This window comes from Oreochromis niloticus, linkage group LG12 (assembly GCF_001858045.2).
Source record: "Oreochromis niloticus isolate F11D_XX linkage group LG12, O_niloticus_UMD_NMBU, whole genome shotgun sequence".
In the NCBI taxonomy this organism is placed as follows: Eukaryota; Metazoa; Chordata; class Actinopteri; order Cichliformes; family Cichlidae; genus Oreochromis; species Oreochromis niloticus.
Genome location: NC_031977.2, coordinates 801,557 through 819,705, shown reverse-complemented (window position 1 = coordinate 819,705; position 18,149 = coordinate 801,557). Strand labels below are relative to the sequence as shown.

Below are 18,149 nucleotides of genomic sequence, written 5' to 3'. Positions count from 1 at the left end.
AAGAGCACCCCAGGTGGCTCGATGCACTGGCGGCACCCTGCGCCAGGGCTGGGCCCCCATACACCCACCCGCCCACAACCCCGGCAACACACCAACCAGGACCCAAGCCCCCGAGGCCCGGCCAGGGCCCCAGCCCAGAGACGGAGCGCCCAAAGAACCTCACACCCGTCCCGGACCCACCCAGGGGCAGCCAGGCTACCAGGTCAGTAACCCACGTCTGTCAGCACAGACCCTCCCCTAGCCCTGCTGCACGCAGCCACGAGGAAACCGTCACCTAAGAGCCAACAGAGCCCTTAATTGGCCATGACCGCTACCCCGGGTTGAGCCCCCCAAGGAAGTTGCTCCTGGGGAACCCCCCGATGCCCTAAGCCTGTCCCTACCCCCACACCAATCACAACAGTGAAGGTGGGACCAAACTATGACCCCCCACCCCCACTAGGTGATGGAGCTGATCAAAGGAGCCCAGAGCAATTGATCTGATGTGGTGGCAGAGGCTGTATCAAGACTAATGTAATCTAATAGATAATTTCTATATTGGTTAGAATTAAGATTATTTTTATTTTTCCAGTTCATGAGGACTGTTTTCTTGGCTATGCATAGGGCAGTGAAAACCATATGGGCTATATTCTTTTCTGAAGTGACATTATCTAAGCTGCCCAACAAACACACTAAAGGGGAAGTTGGAATGTTACATTTCAGACACTTTGATAAGTCTTCACATATCTCGCGCCAAAACTTCTGAACTGGTGGACAGAACCAAAGAGCGTGGATATAATTGTCCGGTGAATTGGTTTGGCAGTGTGAGCAGTTGTTGGTAGACGTAAAGCCCATCTTGAACATCCGATGACCTGTATAGTGCACTCTATGTAGTATTTTGTATTGAATTAATTGAAGACTGGGATTTCTAATTAGATGAAAGGTTTTTAAGCAAATCTGAGACCAGAAGTTTTGGTCTAAGTTAACTGATAAATCCGCTTCCCATTTTGCAATAGGAAGTGATATTGATTCATCTGTTTTAGAAAGCATTCTGTATATTTTGGATAGTAATTTGGGGATTTAAGAGTAAGAAATTGAACCACACTTGGTGGTGTTTGTAGTTCAACTTGACCCGGTTTAAATTTCTTTTTTACTATGGATTTAGTTTGTTGATATTCTAAAAATCTTTTCTTGTTGATCCCATATTGTCTGTCAAATGAAATAAATTAGACGGAGGGTGTCTGCTCCTCTCCAGGGCCTGCCCGTCTGCCTGCAGCGTGTTCTGCTGTAACCAGGGTTACTTGCGTAGTAGCATTCCAACAACGCTCTGTTTTCGTCTCTTGCCCACCGATGCCTTCTTGTTCCAGTAGCCCACTTGTCATCAGGGTGCCCTGGTTCCTCAACACCTGACGCGGACCTTGTTGATCCGGGCGACGTCCGAGCCGGCATGCCTTCATATTTATCTGTCTCGCTCATGTCTGCGGTAGGCTCGCTTAGCATAGGGGGTCTAGCCTTAGGACCCTTACTGGATACAGACGCCCCAGGCAGGAATCGAGAAAAAGAAAAACAATGGTGTGCTTGGTTTCAACGTAACTTTATTCTTTCATGAGTTATTTACAAGTTTCTGACCACTTATAAAATGTGTTCAATGTGCTGCCCATTGTGTTGGATTGTCAATGCAACCCTCTTCTCCCACTCTTCACGCACTGATAGCAACACCGCAGGAGGCATCCAGTATCCGTAGTTTCAGGTGCTGCACATCTCGTATCTTCACACCATAGACAATTGCCTTCAGATGACCCCAAAGATAAAAGTCTAAGGGGGTCAGATCGGGAGACCTTGGGGGCCATTCAACTGGCCCACGACGACCAATCCACTTCCCAGGAAACTGTTCATCTAGGAATGCTGGGACCTGGCACCCATAATGTGGTGGTGCACCATCTTGCTGGAAAAACTCAGGGAACGTGCCAGCTTCAGTGCATAAAGAGGGAAACACATCATCATGTAGCAATTTCAAATATTCAGTGGCCTTGAGGTTTCCATTAATGAAGAATGGACCCACTATCGTTGTACCCCATATACCACACCAAACCATCACTTTTGTTGTTCCAACAGTCTTGGAGGGATCCATCCAATGTGGGTTAGTGTCAGACCAATAGCGGTGGTGTTGTTCGTTAACTTCACCATTCACATAAACGTTTGCCTCATCACTGAACAAAATCTTCTGCATGAACTGAGGGTCCTGTTCCAATTTTTGTTTTGCCCATTCTGCAAATTCTGTGCACCGATCTGGGTCATCCTCATTGAGATGCTGCAGTAGCTGGAGTTTGTAAGGGTGCCATTTGTGAGTAGCTAATATCCGCCGAAGGGATGTTCGACTAATGCCACTCTCCAGTGACATGCGGCGAGTGCTACGCTGTGGGCTCTTGCTGAATGAAGCTAGGACAGCCACTGATGTTTCTTCGTTAGTGACAGTTTTCTTGCGTCCACATTTTGGCAAATCCAACACTGAACCAGTTTCACGAAACTTAGCAAGCAGTTTGCTAACTGTAGCATGGGAGATGGGTGGTCTCGTAGGGTGTCTTGTATTGAAATCTGCTGCAATGACCCGGTTACTGCGTTCGCCAGATATCAACACAATTTCGATCCGCTCCTCACGTGTTAACCTCTTCGACATGTCAATGGCTGTGAACAAAGAGAAACTTGTAAATAAGTGATGAAAGAATAAAGTTACGTTGAAACCAAGCACACCATTGTTTTTCTTGTGACATTACCAATAAGTTTGATGTGTCACATGGTCCTCTTCCTATTGAAAAAACAAAAGTTGTATCCAAGATGGCCGACTTCTAAATGGCCACCATGGTCACCACCCATCTTGAGGAGTTTGCCCCCTCACATATACTAATGTGCCACAAACAGGACTTTAATATCACCAACCATTCCCATGTTATTACGGTGTATCCATATAAATGGCCCACCCTGTACTCTTCTTTTTGTATATATTGTATATCTTATTCATCTGTTCCTCTGTCTCTCTTGCTGCTTTGAGCATGTACATGACAAAAGAATTTCCCTCAGGATAAATAAAGTTATTCTTATCTTATCTTACTGACGCCTAATGTGTCAGGAGTATCGGAACAGCTGAGACACATTTTCTCTAAACGCCGCATCTCTGTGGCCAAAAACTGGTCCACCCCAAGGATCGGGTCCCCCGACACAAACAGAGTAATGTAGTGCACGCTGTTAAGTGCCAGGAGGATTGCCATGTGAATGGTACTCATGGCCATTGATCATTGATCAGTGTTGTTAATCAGTGATCATGACAGTTTGCCTATTAATGATCAACAAACTGACCTCACAGCCCAGTGTTCCTTCAGTGGGCTGGTTTCAATAATTGTGCAAATGTACTGTTTATAAGATTGGGGAAACCTGCAGTCAGCTGAGACTGAAGAAGTCACCTGATGATGATGAAACGTTTCTCCCACTGAAAACTTCCAGATGAACAGAATCAACCTTTAGGATCAGCTATCACTCCTTGCTCTGCTCGGGCCCACCAGCCACCAGTCGCTCACACCATGCACTTCCAGTGATTCTGCCAACTATCCAGCAGTATGTGGACTGTAAAACACAGGACAATACAACTCTGGACCTTCTGTGAGCAAACACACAGGTGACAGAGCCTATTAGGTAGATCCAACCACAGCCTGGTCCTGTTAACTCCTCAGCATGTCGCAGTAGAGGAGGTGCACTCAGTAAGTCAGTGACACCCTGCTCTAGAGCCCTGCATTGGGACTGGGATCATAAACCGAGAATATCTGCTTGTAATAAACCAAGAGGGTACAGAGCTGAACTTTGTGTTGTTAGAAGTGTTTTGAGGCAATGTATTTGTGTTTCGTAGTTTTCAGTCATGTGATGGATTCACTACCCTCATGGAGGGAAAAGCAAAGATATGAATAGAAACTATGATTTTTTGGGACTGTCTCCCCCCTCTTCCTCAGGGGGGAGACAGAACAATGCTGCAAGCCCTGATTGCATCAGTCCCAGGGTCCTGAGATCTCTGACGCCCAGCCTTCATCCTTCAGCATCTATTCAACCTGAGACTCCTGCAGCAGAAGTTGTGAAATTATGGAAGACATCATGTTTAGTGCCAATACTAAAGAAAGACAGACCAGACTGGTTCTCATGTCATGAAGGTGCTGCAGAGAGCTGTTCTTGCCCAGTTTAGCCTGCAGGTGAAACCTCTTCAGTTTACTCACCGGTCTTTTGTGGGGGTGGATGATGCTTTCATCTACCTGTTGTTCCAGTATTCTCAGTCTCAGGTGGATGGTGGCAGTGTAAGAATCATGTTTTTTTATTTTTACAGTGCCTTTAATACCATCCAACCCCTTCTGCTGAGTGGAAAGCTGATCAGGATGGGTGTCAGCACTTCTACTGTCTCCTGGATCGCTGTCTTTCTGTCTGGCTGTATGGCTGGTGGGTACCCTGTGTGTTGTGGTGGTCAGTAATACTGGGGCACTACAGTGAACTGGTCCTATCACCATTCCTATTTACCTTGTACACCTCAGATTTCCAGTATAACAATGAAACATGAGTCCTCTGATGACACTGCAGTGGTTGGGTGTGTTAGAGCTGGAGCTAAGTGTCGAGAGTGGAAGAGACGGTACATACCATCTGTACCCTCGATCATTATGGGAAATGTCAGATCTCTCCCCAATAAGATCGAGGAATTGGCGAGGCTGACTAGGCTCTAGGAGTACCGGAAGGTTAGCTACACAGAGTCGTGGCTAACACACCTCACTCCAGACTCTCACATGACTGTTCCGGGATTTCACCTGGTGAGAGTGGATTGGGAGGCGAAGGAGACCGGCAAGAGGAAAGGTGGGGGGATTCTGATGTATGTGAACGACAGATGGTGTAAATCGGGGCACATCAGTGTTAAGGAGCAGCGCTTTACTCGAGATGTGGAGCTATTAGCGGTTAGCATCCGACCGTATTACCTACCGCAGGAGTTCTCGCAAGTCATCGCGATAACCGTGTACATCTCGCCAGCGGCAGATGCGGCAGCAGCATGTGAGACAACCACACAGTAGTGTCCCAGCTGCAGACATCACACCCCCAAGCCTTCCTTCTCATCTCTGGAGATTTCAATCATGTTTCCTTGTCCTCGACTCTCCCTACTTTCACCCAGAATGTGGATTGTTTTACCAGAGAAAACAAAAGACTGGACTTACTGTACGCAAATACTAAGGATGCATATACATCATCAGCCCACTGGGTCGCTCAGACCATAACCTGGTCCATCTGGTTCCCTTGTTGTTTACACACCTTTGGTGTGTAAACAACCCCCCACCACAAGGTATGTGAGAGCATGGTCTGAAGAGGCGAGCATGGCACTGAAAGACTGCTTCCAAACTACAGACTGGGAGGTGCTAAGCAGCCCACATGAGGAGGATATCGAAACACTAACCACCCGCATAACAGACTATATCAACTTCTGCGTGGATAACACTGTACCGACCAGGAAAGTACGGTGTTACTCCAACAACAAGCCATGGCTGACTCCAGATCTGAGGACCCTGCTGGAGCAGAAAAGGAGGGCTTTCAGATCTGGAAACAGAGGAAATGAGGAGAGTCCAGAAGGAGCTAAGGAGAGAGATAAGGAGGGGAAAGGACAGCTACAGGAGGAAGCTGGAGGAGCAGCTCCAGCAGAGCAACACCAGAGGTGTGTGGAGAGGACTGAACACCATCACTGGATGGAGCACTTTGAGCAGAGGGGGTCCAGAGTCTGGAGACCAGGTGTGGGCTAATAGATTGAAGCAGTTTTTTAACAGGTTTGATTCAGTAGCCCTTCCTTCCCCCATCCACCAGAGCTCTTCACACCTCCTTCACAGCTCTCTGCAACCCCCCCATAGCACCGGGGACATAAAATGCACCTCACTTGCCCCCCTTTTCCTTTTCCTTCAACGACTCTACTGCCTCCTCCCCCCACGCCAGTCATCAGGAGCCACCCACCCACACCCTACACTGCAGCCTCTCCATCACAACTGACCAGGTGCAAATTCAGCTGAGGAAGTTGAAAACCGGGAAGGCTTCGGGTCGCAATGGAATCAGCTCCAGACTATTGAGGGACTGTGCAGATCAACTCTGTGAGGTTATCACATACATGTTTAACCTCAGTCTCAGCCTGCAGAGGGTCCCCATTCTGTGGAAGACCTCCTGCCTGGTGCCAGTCCCAAAGACAACGCACCCCAAGGAGCCAAACCACTTCAGACCCGTTGCCCTGACTTCACACCTGATGAAGACCATGGAGAGCATCATACTACACCACCTTTGCCCACTAGTCGGGAGAGATCTAGACCCGCTGCAGTTTGCCTACCAGCCGAACATTGGGGTGGATGACGCTGTCACCTTGTGGCTCAAGAGTTGGGAGTTCGCCTTGTAATCGGAAGGTTACCGGTTCGAGCCCCGGCTCGGACAGTCTCGGTCGTTGTGTCCTTGGGCAAGACACTTCACCCGTTGCCTACTGGTGGTGGTCAGAGGGCCCGGTGGCGCCAGTGTCCGGCAGCCTCGCCTCTGTCAGTGCGCCCCAGGGTGGCTGTGGCTACAACGTAGCTTGCCATCACCAGTGTGTGAATGTGTGTGTGAATGGGTGAATGACTGGATATGTAAAGCGCTTTGGGGTCCTTAGGGACCAGAAAAGCGCTATATAAATACAGGCCATTTACCATTTACCATTTACCTACCTGCTGCATCGGGGCTTCTCTCATCTGGAGAGCTCCAGGTGCACTGTGAGAGTCGTGTGTTTTGATTTCTCCAGTGCCTTCAACACAATCCAACCCTCAGTGCTAAGGGAGAAGATGCAGGGAGCGCGAATGGACCATCAGCTGTCCTCGTTGATTATTGACTACCTTACCAGTAGACCCCAGTATGTGAGGCTATGGGACTGTGTGTCTGAGGTGGTAGTCTGTAGCACGGGGGCCCCACAAGGAACAGTACTCGCCCCTTTCCTCTTCACCCTGTACACTGCAGACTTCAGTTATAACACAGACACTTGCCATCTCCAGAAGTTCTCAGACGACACCACCACTGTGGGTTGGGTGTCGGAGGGAAACGAACTGGAATACAGGGGGGTCATCAATGACTTCGTCAGCTGAACAGAACCATCTTCACATCAATCCCAGCAAGACGAAGGAGCTGGTGACTGACATCAGCAAGAAGCCACCCTCTATTACACCAGCGAACATCCAGGGTTTGGACATTGAAACAGTGGAGGAGCACAAATACCTGGGTGTTCACCTCAATAACAAACTGGACTGGTCCACAAACACAAAGGCACTCTACAAAAAGGGTCTAAGTCGCCTCCACCTGCTACGGCGGCTGAGATCCTTTGGGTTGAACAGGACACTCCTAAGGACGTTTTACGACAATGTGGTGGCGTCTGCTATTTTCTATGCTGTGGGAGCCTGTTGGCTGGAGTGGTGGAATGGCAGAGAGGGACAGGGGGAAACTCAACAGACTGCTCAGGAAGGCCGGCTCTGTCCTGGACTGTCCGCTGAAGTCCAACGAGCAGGTTGGGGAGGAGAGGATGTTGTCTAAGCTAACATCCATCATGGACAACACCTCCCACCCCCTGCATGAGACTGAACACTGAGCAGCTCCTTCAGCAGTGGACTTTTACCCCACAGTGTAGGAAGGAGCACTACCGCAGGTCATTCTTACCAGCAGCTGTCAGACTCTATAACACAGTTTAACATAGTTATCCTACTCATCAGCTTGTTTGTTCACTGTACATTTCATACATATCTCCATACAATTTTTCAATACATATTCTGTACATTGTTACCTGTATATACAAACTTCAGTTGCTTATGTTTATAGGACCACCTTGTGTCTTTTGTTTATATTTTATTTTCCCTTGCTGTAAGAGCTCTGTAACACCGAAATTTCTCACCCGTGGGATAATAAAGGCTTATTCTATTCTATTCTATTCTATTCTATTCTATGAGTCAGGTTACAGGGAGCTGGTGAGGAATCCCAAAAGACAAAAAACATGGTTGTTGACTTTCAGAAGTAAAAAACTGTGACTCGGAGCATCAACTTCATGGGTGAGGATGTGGAAACAGTTGACAGCTACAGGTAACTGAGCGTTCACCTGAATGACAGACTGAACTGGAGGACCTACAGTCTTTAAGAAGAGGACGAGCAGACTACTTTCTAAGGAAGCTCAGATCCTATAATGTGTGCAGAAAGATGTTGGGAGGTCTTCTACCAGTCTGTGGTAGTGAGTACCAATGATGCCAGTGCCAGAGGTCCCAGCAGGATCAACAAACTAAGCCACGAGGTATACTTGATATGTAAAATGTAAGTCATGAAAATAAAGATTCATAGATCAAACACAAAAGTCAAAGTGCACTTTTCCCACTGACAACATCCAGATGAACAGAATCAACTTTTACTTACCTGGATGATTGAAACAGATTCATGTCTCAGAGTGCAGCGTTGTCCTGCGTGAAGGGGCCTTCAGTCTCTTGTATTTATGCCCACTGTTTGGCAGAGTTCTTTCCACAAACTCAACTTTTAAAACAGTTCCAACAACAACAACAGTTCCAACACGCCCCTCTGTGTGTCAGTATGTCTCTGAGCTTCTGTGCAGGATTATCATTGCTGAAAGGTCAATTCCATATCTAAATAATTTTAAGATTTTTTGTGGAAGGAAGCACCTGTTTACAAGAAATGAACGTAACATCAATAAGAAAGGTCAGAGGCTTTATCTTCTGAACTTGTTGTCTCATGTGAACTCACCGCCCTGTTCTCAAATTGAGATAAGGACGTCAGTATCAGCCGAGACACACAGTGGACGCCAACCAGCTGTATCACACAGAGACCACGACGTACTTGCACCTTTCAGTGATAAGCCTGCCAGAGATGTATCAGCCGACCCAAAAACAACGGCGCCCGACGACTATCGAAAGAAACACAGTGTTTCAGCAACGCTGTGTAGAAACACATCAGTGGACATAGCTCAAACAGCTGAGTTACTATGCCAGCCTCCAACAACTTCACTTCCAGCAGAGATTACAGAGACTCCAGCTAAATATGAAGGTTCAACTCTGTGCAGAAACTCACCAGCTGATGCCCGCACACCTTCATCATCATCATCCTCATCAGTGATCATATCACCATTTAAGTCGTTTCCCGATCCCCTTCAAATCCAAATAAACAGAGGGATTCGTCTGACACCAAAGGTGGGACCACGCCCACCTACTAATTATAAACAATATGGCTCTCCACTCCACCTAACCGAGCCTGATATTTGATACCGACCGGACGCCGTTACCAGATTGCATCATTCCCACCAAAATGTGTCCAGTCACTCTCATTCATATATTGAAAGCAAAATACCAGTTATTATAAGCAACAGATCCTCACACACTAAAAGTACTTATAATCGAACAGTACAGAATCTGAACATAATACTGTGCAAAAATAATCTCTCAATCACTGAAAGAAATATTAAAGCTGCTGCACTAAATATTAGATCTCTATCAGGGAAGTCTCTCCTAATCAATGATTACATCATTACACATGATATACATGTTCTCTTTCTTTCAGAAACTTGGTTAGATGTAAATTCAGAACAAGCTGTATTAATAGAGACTTGCCCAACTGATTATCACTTCATTAGTGAGATCAGAAAAAACAAAAGAGGTGGTGGTCTTGCTGTAATCTCTCACCAATCACTAAACTTTAAAAAGGCATCTCTAGGTGAATTCAGCACCTTTGAATATTTAGCTACTGAAATAAATGAACCAAACAAAGTTTTATTTCTAAACATATATAGACCACCAAAATCTAATACAAACTTTTTTAATGATTTCAATGACCTTTGCTCTGCAATATGTCTAGACTATGACCAGATAGCAATTGTGGGAGATTTTAACATTCATTCTGATAAGCCTCAAGATAGCGGAACAAAAGCATTAAATGATGTCCTCCATAACTTTGATCTAATGCAGCACATTAGTGAGCCAACGCATAATCGAGGACACACTCTGGATTTACTTATTAGCAAAGATTTAAATATCTCTAACATTGCTGTTACTGATATTGCATTATCTGATCATTTTTGCATTTCATTTGATAGCAACATCTTAGCCAATATACCTAATCAGAGTAAGATCACTGTTAGAAAACGCTTCCTTAAAGAAAACTCAGCTGAATATTTTAAACTGATGTACACTTCTACCTTATTTAAATCACCAACATCCACCAACACACATTCAGTAAACAAACTGACAGATGATTTTCTATCCAAAATCTTAGACATGATGGATAAGATTGCACCATTCAAGGTTAAAACTGTCTCTAGTAAAAAGAAATCTCCGTGGAGAAGTGATCCACTGGTATGTAATGAAAAAAGAGAGTGCCGGCGTGCTGAGAGAAAATGGCGGAAAACTCGACTCCAGGTTCACTGCGAGATATATAAAGAGAGGCTGAATAAGTATCAACTAGCCCTGAAGGATGCAAGGGAGTCATTTTTCTCTGAGATTATTCATATAAACAACAATAATGCTAGGACATTATTTGCTACAGTGGAGAGATTAACTTCTCCCCCAGTGGCAATAGCCCCTGAACTAAGCTCCACCAGGGCCTGCAATGAATTTGCCAACTTCTTTATTGAAAAGATCTTGAAAATCAGAAGGTCAATTGGCACATTAGTTTCAACTCCAATCCCAACGTTAAGCCCAATTAGCACTTATGCAGAGAAAATGACTCACTTTCAAACAATAAATCAATCAAGCCTCGATAAAATTATTGAGAATCTAAGCTCTGCCACCTGCTGCTTGGATATATTACCGACAGGTTTTCTTAAAAAGGTCCTCCCAGCCATCAGGGAGGATCTGATCCAAATAGTTAACGCATCCATCCTATCAGGTGTCTTTCCCAAAGCCTTAAAAACAGCAGTTATCAAACCAATATTAAAGAAAAAGAATCTAGACAGCACATTAATGCAAAACTACAGACCAATCTCTAATCTTCCATTTATCGGTAAAGTTATTGAAAAAGCTGTTTTCCAGCAGCTAAACAGCTTTCTCACAAAGAACAACCGTTTTGATATTTATCAGTCTGGTTTTCGTAGGCACCACAGCACCGAGACAGCCCTTGTCAAAGTGTTTAATGACATCCGTATAAATACTGACCGTGGGAAATCCACAGTATTGGTACTACTGGACCTTAGTGCGGCGTTTGACACCGTTGATCATGATATATTACTGGAACGTCTAGAGAGCTGGGGCGGACTCTCTGGTACAGCACTCAACTGGTTTAAGTCCTACCTTACGAACAGGAACTTCTATGTGTCAATTAGCCAATTTTCATCACAAAATATAGAAATCACATGCGGGGTCACCCAGGGTTCCATCCTAGGGCCCCTCTTATTTAGCATTTACATGCTCCCGTTAAGCCAGATTATAACCACCAATAATATTAATTACCACAATTATGCAGACGATACTCAACTTTATATTTCAATGTAACCAGGTGATGTTGAACCTATCCAAACCCTTAATAAATGCATTGAGCAAATTAATAACTGGATGTCTCATAATTTCCTTCAACTGAACAATAACAAAACTGAAGTACTTATCTTTGGACCCAAAAAAGATCGATTAAATATCAGTAATCAGCTCAAACTGGCCCAATTAGAAACTACCGACCAGGCCAGAAATTTAGGTGTAATAATGGCCTCAGACCTGAACCTCCAGGGCCACATAAAAGCTATAACAAAGTCAGCATTCTATCACTTGAGGAACATTTCTAGGATTAAAGGACTGATGACACAAGGAGATCTAGAGAAACTCATCCATGCATTTATCTCTAGCTGCCTTGATTACTGTAATAGTATCATGACAGGTTTACCTAAAAAATCAATTAGACAACTGCAGCTGATCCAGAACGCTGCTGCTCGTGTTCTCACTAGAACCAAGAAAATAGAGCACATTACTCCAGTTCTAAAGTCATTACACTGGCTCCCTGTAGCTCAGAGAATAGACTTTAAAGTGCTCTTATTAGTTTATAAATCCTTGAATGGGTTAGCACCAGAGTACATTAGGGATCTGCTATCATGGTACAAACCCTCCAGATCAGTTAGGTCCTCCAGCTCTCGTTTACTGACCGTCCCTAGAACCAGAACTAAACATGGAGAAGCAGCTTTTAGTTTCTATGCTCCTCATATCTGGAATACACTACCGGGAGAATGCAAAGCTGCAGAGACATTGAACTCTTTTAAGTCTAAAATTAAAACTTACTTATTTAAACTTGCTTATGAGTAACTGATCCTATTATGGCTCTCTACTTGTTTGTTTTAATTTTTCATATAAATTATTGTCTTGATTATTCTTTTATTGTAAATGCTTTCTTGTAAATGTTTTCTTGTATTTTACTTTTATAGTGTTTTATGTTCTATGTTTTGTGTTTTCTTTTAATCATGTAAAGCACCTTGAATTGCCTTGTGCTGAAAGTGTGCTATACAAATAAAATTGCCTTGCCTTGCCTATCATTAAAACTGTAGTAAAAACTGGCACCATCGCACACTCACGCCTTTAATCCAGCTGTGACGGCCGTGCACAATGTGTCACCTTACAAAAATCAAGAGGTGCACAGCTGACCGACGCAACACAAACCCTGTGCTCCAGTCCCAAACAGCTTTACTTTAAATCCCTCACAGACAGCAAACTCACCTGTTTACCTGCAGAGTCATGCACCCTCTAAATAACACACAGTTATTATAAACTTCAATTTGTGTAACAGGACATTTCATCATCAGTTGGTTTTTAACATGGCAAAAAACCCTGACAAAAAACAGCCCAAACAGACAAACACAGCATCTGTCTTTATTTAGATTTTGTGCAGCTTCCCACAGATGGATGTAGTAAGTCAAAAACTGGCACTTTAAGATAATTAAGGCATTTGTTGTTGGTGATCGGGTTTACTCTGCAAGTGGTTTGAAAGAAACAACAAAGAAAAAAAAGTTTACCATCATTTATTCCCCAAAGCTGTTCAGTTCTGATGTTTGATTATAGCACACATAAAACTGTTTCAACATAAACTGAAAATATAAGCTTTGAAATACAAAGAAAACATCTATAAATACCACTAAAGCTCTCTGTAGTTCCACACATCCAGACCTGAGATAGTTCAAAAGTATCCCTGCTCCAGTGAAGCAGGTGGAAACCAGGGCCATGAACACACATACATCTCCTCCACCTTTATTCTATAATGTGCCAGACTGAAAACTACCAAACAACAGATTTATGATGAGAGTTCTGAGCAAATGTTGCTAATTATTGTAGTAAACTGATTTATTAGTTACCATTTTAAAACAGTGTTGCAGTGAACACTGTGCCTTCATTAGACATTTCTACACAGTGTATCATGTGCTGCTGTTACAGCCAAGCCCACACTAGACTCAGAGCCCGGTCATGGACAGTCCCACTCATTAAAGGCTGCTAAGAGCTCATTTGATCAGAGTCTCAGGGCAGCATAAAGTCGTGTTACTACCACTATCAGTGGTAACTGAGTAACATTTGGAAGCTGACAGCAGTCACAGGTCTCTGAAGGCACAGAGCTGCACTCTCTCTTGGCAATAGAGAGCCAGCACAGATGGATCTTTGAGAACACTCAGCTCGTGCTGCCTGTCAGCAGACTGGGAGAAGTCATCGGGGCCCTCTCCACAGCCTCCCTCCTTGGGGTGACTGGGATACCCCGGGTGGACCATGAGCTCAGCTGTGACCACAGGCTGATGTGAACCCTGTACAGAGCTGGAGGTAGAGGATGAAGGGTCCGCAGCCAAGGCATAGCTGAGGGCCCTGTGCAGGCTTGGGATGGACATGTTCTGCCCCATGGTGGTCAGTCCCAGGTACACATCTGGCCACCTGTGGAGGGGGAAAATCTTTATGATTCATGATTATCATATGTGCAACATCAGAAACTCTCTACAAATTCTTTTGTCCTCCAATTGTCTAGTTTCCGTTATTTAAAGACACTCCACACTCTGCCCAACAGCTCTTTGGAAACTCTAATGAGACAGTTTTACACCTGTCACAACATCTTAGCAAAGATATTGAAGTTTTTGCTAAAGGCAGTTAAGTTCTTTACTAAGTTTCAGTGTTATGTGTAGAAACACTGGTTCATTGTTGTGTCCTGAGTCAGATGTCTTTCCTGTCCTTGGCTGAGTCACAGGTCAGTGTTGAGGAGCTTAACAATAAAAAACAAATTCCTCTGAAAACAAGTATTACACTGAACAAATGAGTGAACCGCTGCCAGTGTTCAGAGAAAGACTTCAGACAGTGTGGAGACTTCATAAAATGACGCTGGAAATCTGGAAGCAAAATATAAAATATAAGAAAGTGTGTTGAGTTTTGGACAGCACTGTGAAACACAACCACTGCAACTTAAGCTTGATGCTTTAAGGAAACTCAAAGTAACTGTAGAGCTGACTGGCCTCAGAGCTGAACGTTATTGAAGCAGTGTGGGATCATCTGCACAGACAACAGGACAAAGAGCAGCCAGTACCCAGCTCTGATGAAACCTGGAGAATAATTTCTGAGGACTACTTAAAGAAAATACAAGCGCCCCACAGAGTCAGGGAATAAAGGTGGTCACACCAAATACTGATTTTCAGGTTAGCGTTGTGTGAACTCTGGTTTTGCCTTAGGTGTGTTTTTCATGTATGCTCACAAATTTGTTTAATTGCTGCATTTATTTCCTGTTTTTGTAGCAGACTAAGTAAATCTGTCTTTGTTCTAATACAGTAAAGTGCAAAAGTCTTGAGCTGTGCCATTGTTTATCTAACAGACATTGAGCTAAAGTCCAGCCCTTCAGGTGTGTGTTAGTATAGAAATACAGGCAAAGACAGCAGCACTGATCTTAAAGATCATGAATCACTGCTGCTTATCTTTTCTACACAGAAGCCATCATGACAAAGATCATCCCAGGAGTGGACGTCACTGCAAAAACACTCAGACTCTACAGGCCTACACGTTCATGATGGTGCAATTAGAGAAAGACTGAAAAAGTACAGCTTGTTTGGAAGAGTCGCCCAAAGAACAGCAGCATGGATCAGGTTTGCAAAAACCACAATGTGCTCTGGAGAGCAGTGCTGTGCAGATCCATACTGGAACTCACTCAGCTGATGATTGTAGTCATGTGTGGAACTAGTTCAGCTCCAGCAACTCATCCTTAAAACTACAGAGTCCCATTTGTTCAAACTGTAGAGCATTTAAAGTTCATTATACAGAGTAGGTCTCCTTTAAATATACAGCGTACATGAAGCTTTAAAAAATAAAAGTACAACTCAAAATATTTCATAGATAAATAAACAATAACGTGTGTAAAATGTTTCTCAGCATCATTATTATTTTCAGTTACATTTGTTTTTAATAGTACTTGAATATTTTGAAATGTTGACAATGACTTTTTTAGGATTTCTATTTCCTGTGTGATAACTCTGGACAATTAAACAATAAGACCGAGAAGTGTAATGTTGTGTATTCATCATGAAGGTGCAGTTTAAAAGTACACAGTATCAGTATGGGATCAGTATCAATACCAGCCTGAATTTCAGGGGTATGGTGTGTGTCTGTTGGAGAGTGCACAAACACTTCAAACTAACACTCACTGCATGTGTGTGGTCTATAGTCTATGTAGTGAAAGTGGTTTAATTTGAAGCCTGGTCTAGTCCCAGCAGTTTCATACAAACAGACCTGATTCCATGGCGTCTGAAAACTGGGATGGCATCCAGAGCATCCTTCTCCACCTGCTTGTAGAATTTGTGCAGGTGTGCTGGCATCCATGGGCAGCTGTATAGACCGGGCTCCACGGGAACACGAGTGTAGGGGATCCTGAGATCTGAGACAACCTTTGCAAACACTTCACGGACCTCTGCACAGACGACATAACACGAACATTTCACTGCTGTCATCTTCTTAATGGAGCCAACGGTTAATGACAAAGCACTCACTGAACTGAATCCTAAATATGGAAGAAAAGTATTAGTGGAACTATTTTGATAACCAGACAATAACTAATAGGAAAGCTCTGTGTTGGACCACAGCAGGACTTCTCTTTGTTTCTCAGGTAAATTATATTTCTGTCCATATAATCATTGTTCTTTTAAATAGCATATTATTAACTATTCAAACTTTTTCGCTGGTCAGATGAAAGGATGTGAACCACTGCTTGGTTTGTTTTATATTATAAAAACATTTTTTTAAATTAATGAATCTGATTTGTAGAACCAAAATTGGCTGCCTTAGTACAAACAAACATTAATGGTCTCCTCCCTTCAGTTCACATTTACCTGCTAACTCAAAAGCAAAGACACACATGTGCACATTTGCATGGTTAATCTGTACCATAACTCCATGGGGAAGTGTTGGAAATAATCTGAAACATGCTATAATCAGTCATAAATGTGTAAATGCTGTTGACTCGAGCACCAGCATCCAACAAACAGCAGTTACAGCTTTGTCTCTCTTCATCCTCTGATCCTCTTACCTGGGAGGACATGAACATGTTGGTGTCCGTCCATGTGCTCGGGTAGGTGACCATTCAGCTCCACGAAAAGCCCGACCTGGGCCCTCAACTCCAGCTCCACCTTGGAGGAAACAAAACACACCTGGAAACAGCTGTGATGGAGACACATGACTTCAAAGACAAAGTTATTTTAAAATCTCAGCCTGGTGGTTTTTGTCAGGAAGCAAAATATGCAACTCAGCAATAACAATGTGACAGCTGTACCCAAGTTCAAATTAGTACTGTCTGACGGTTCAGTTTCACTCATACAGTGCTGAATCTCAGCAGTCGCCTTAAAGTGCTTTATATATTAAGGTAAAAATTAAATAACAGAATCCGCCAGCGATCAAACAAGAGGGAAGGAAAAACTCCCACGAACAAACTGGAGTCTGATAGAGCTGCTCGGTATTATTCAAACCACTGCAACGCTCTAATCTCTGTAATAAAATACTGTGGTCAGTATTGGTGGAGCTCATGATGTAGAGCGGGTCATCTACTGATTGGAAGGTTGGTGGTTCGATCCCTGCCTTCCCCAGTCTGCATGCCAAAAATCCTTGGGCAAGATACTAACCCTAAGTTGTATGAATGTTGGTTAGGAAGCACTTACAATCATAGAAAAAAGCGCTTGTATGAATGTGGCATGTTGTATAAAGCGCTTTGAGTGCTCAGATAGAGTAGACATAATAAGTATATATAAGAACCAGTCCATTTACTGTCTCGAATCATTTTTTCTCTAACTGTAAAACTGTATTTGTAAGAAGTAATTGTATATGTATGAAGTCATTAATAGTTCATGTTAAAGGAATATTCAGTTCAACAGAGTTCAGACTCTCCTTCAGTGCTGAAGGCAAACCTGTGGTTGTTCTTATTTTCTTGAGTCAGTGAATAGTAAGATTTACTTTACAAAGGGCTCTTTTTAAATAAAGCAACAACCTGTTTTTCCAGGCTAAATAAAGATCTTCTAAATTAATGAGACGCTTTGTCCTCTCCAGCTTACAGGTCATCTGCTTTAATGTGCGTGTCTGAGAGTTACACCTGGGAATCAAGTACCTGTGATGTGAGGCCTTCGTTTGCAGAGGAGCTGCAGCACCCAGAGGTGTACACAGTGAGGAGGTAACACTACGCGATAATCGACCTCTGTGGGAGGAGCTACTCTGTACTGTGTTTGCATACAGTAATGAAGAGAGTAGCAGTAGAGGAATGTTATCCTTAAATGTAGTTTCAGCACTTTCAGGATGAAGTAATCTCCTGTAATCAAATGTATCCCCACTGCTGTGTAATCTATTATTGTAACTGAAATGTTGTCAAGAAATGATCAGATGAGACTGTTTTTCAGCGAACACTATTAAATGTTCAGTTTCTGTATGTCTGCAGAAGACAGGGTCCACTAACACTCCTATCACACTCCACCATTCTGTTTGACAGGTGGGAAAAACCATCCCACCTGTCACACCATGTGACCTGTTCTCAGATATCGGTAACATTTGTTTACCTGTATCTTGACAGACATTTTAAGATCATATAAAGATGCATGAAAATGTGTAACATTATATATTTTATACTGATCTTTATTTTTCAGTGACACAGTGAAATTCTAG

General features: G+C 43.6%; 1 protein-coding gene across 7 annotated transcripts in view; it reads right to left on the bottom strand.

Moving 5' to 3' along the window:
- Positions 1-12,853: 12,853 nt before the first annotated feature.
- The window catches only part of ydjc (YdjC chitooligosaccharide deacetylase homolog), a 65,913-nt gene continuing 60,617 nt past the window's right edge, over positions 12,854-18,149 (bottom strand). For all 7 annotated transcript variants that reach the window (XM_005461835.4, XM_005461833.4, XM_019365658.2 and 4 more), the window contains 3 exons: positions 16,534-16,633; positions 15,741-15,918; positions 12,854-13,910 (listed from right to left, as the gene is read on the bottom strand). In XM_005461835.4, coding sequence (XP_005461892.1) covers positions 13,580-13,910; positions 15,741-15,918; positions 16,534-16,633 — 609 coding nt within the window. In that variant the 3' untranslated portion in view covers positions 12,854-13,579. The remainder of the gene's footprint in view (positions 13,911-15,740; positions 15,919-16,533; positions 16,634-18,149) is intronic.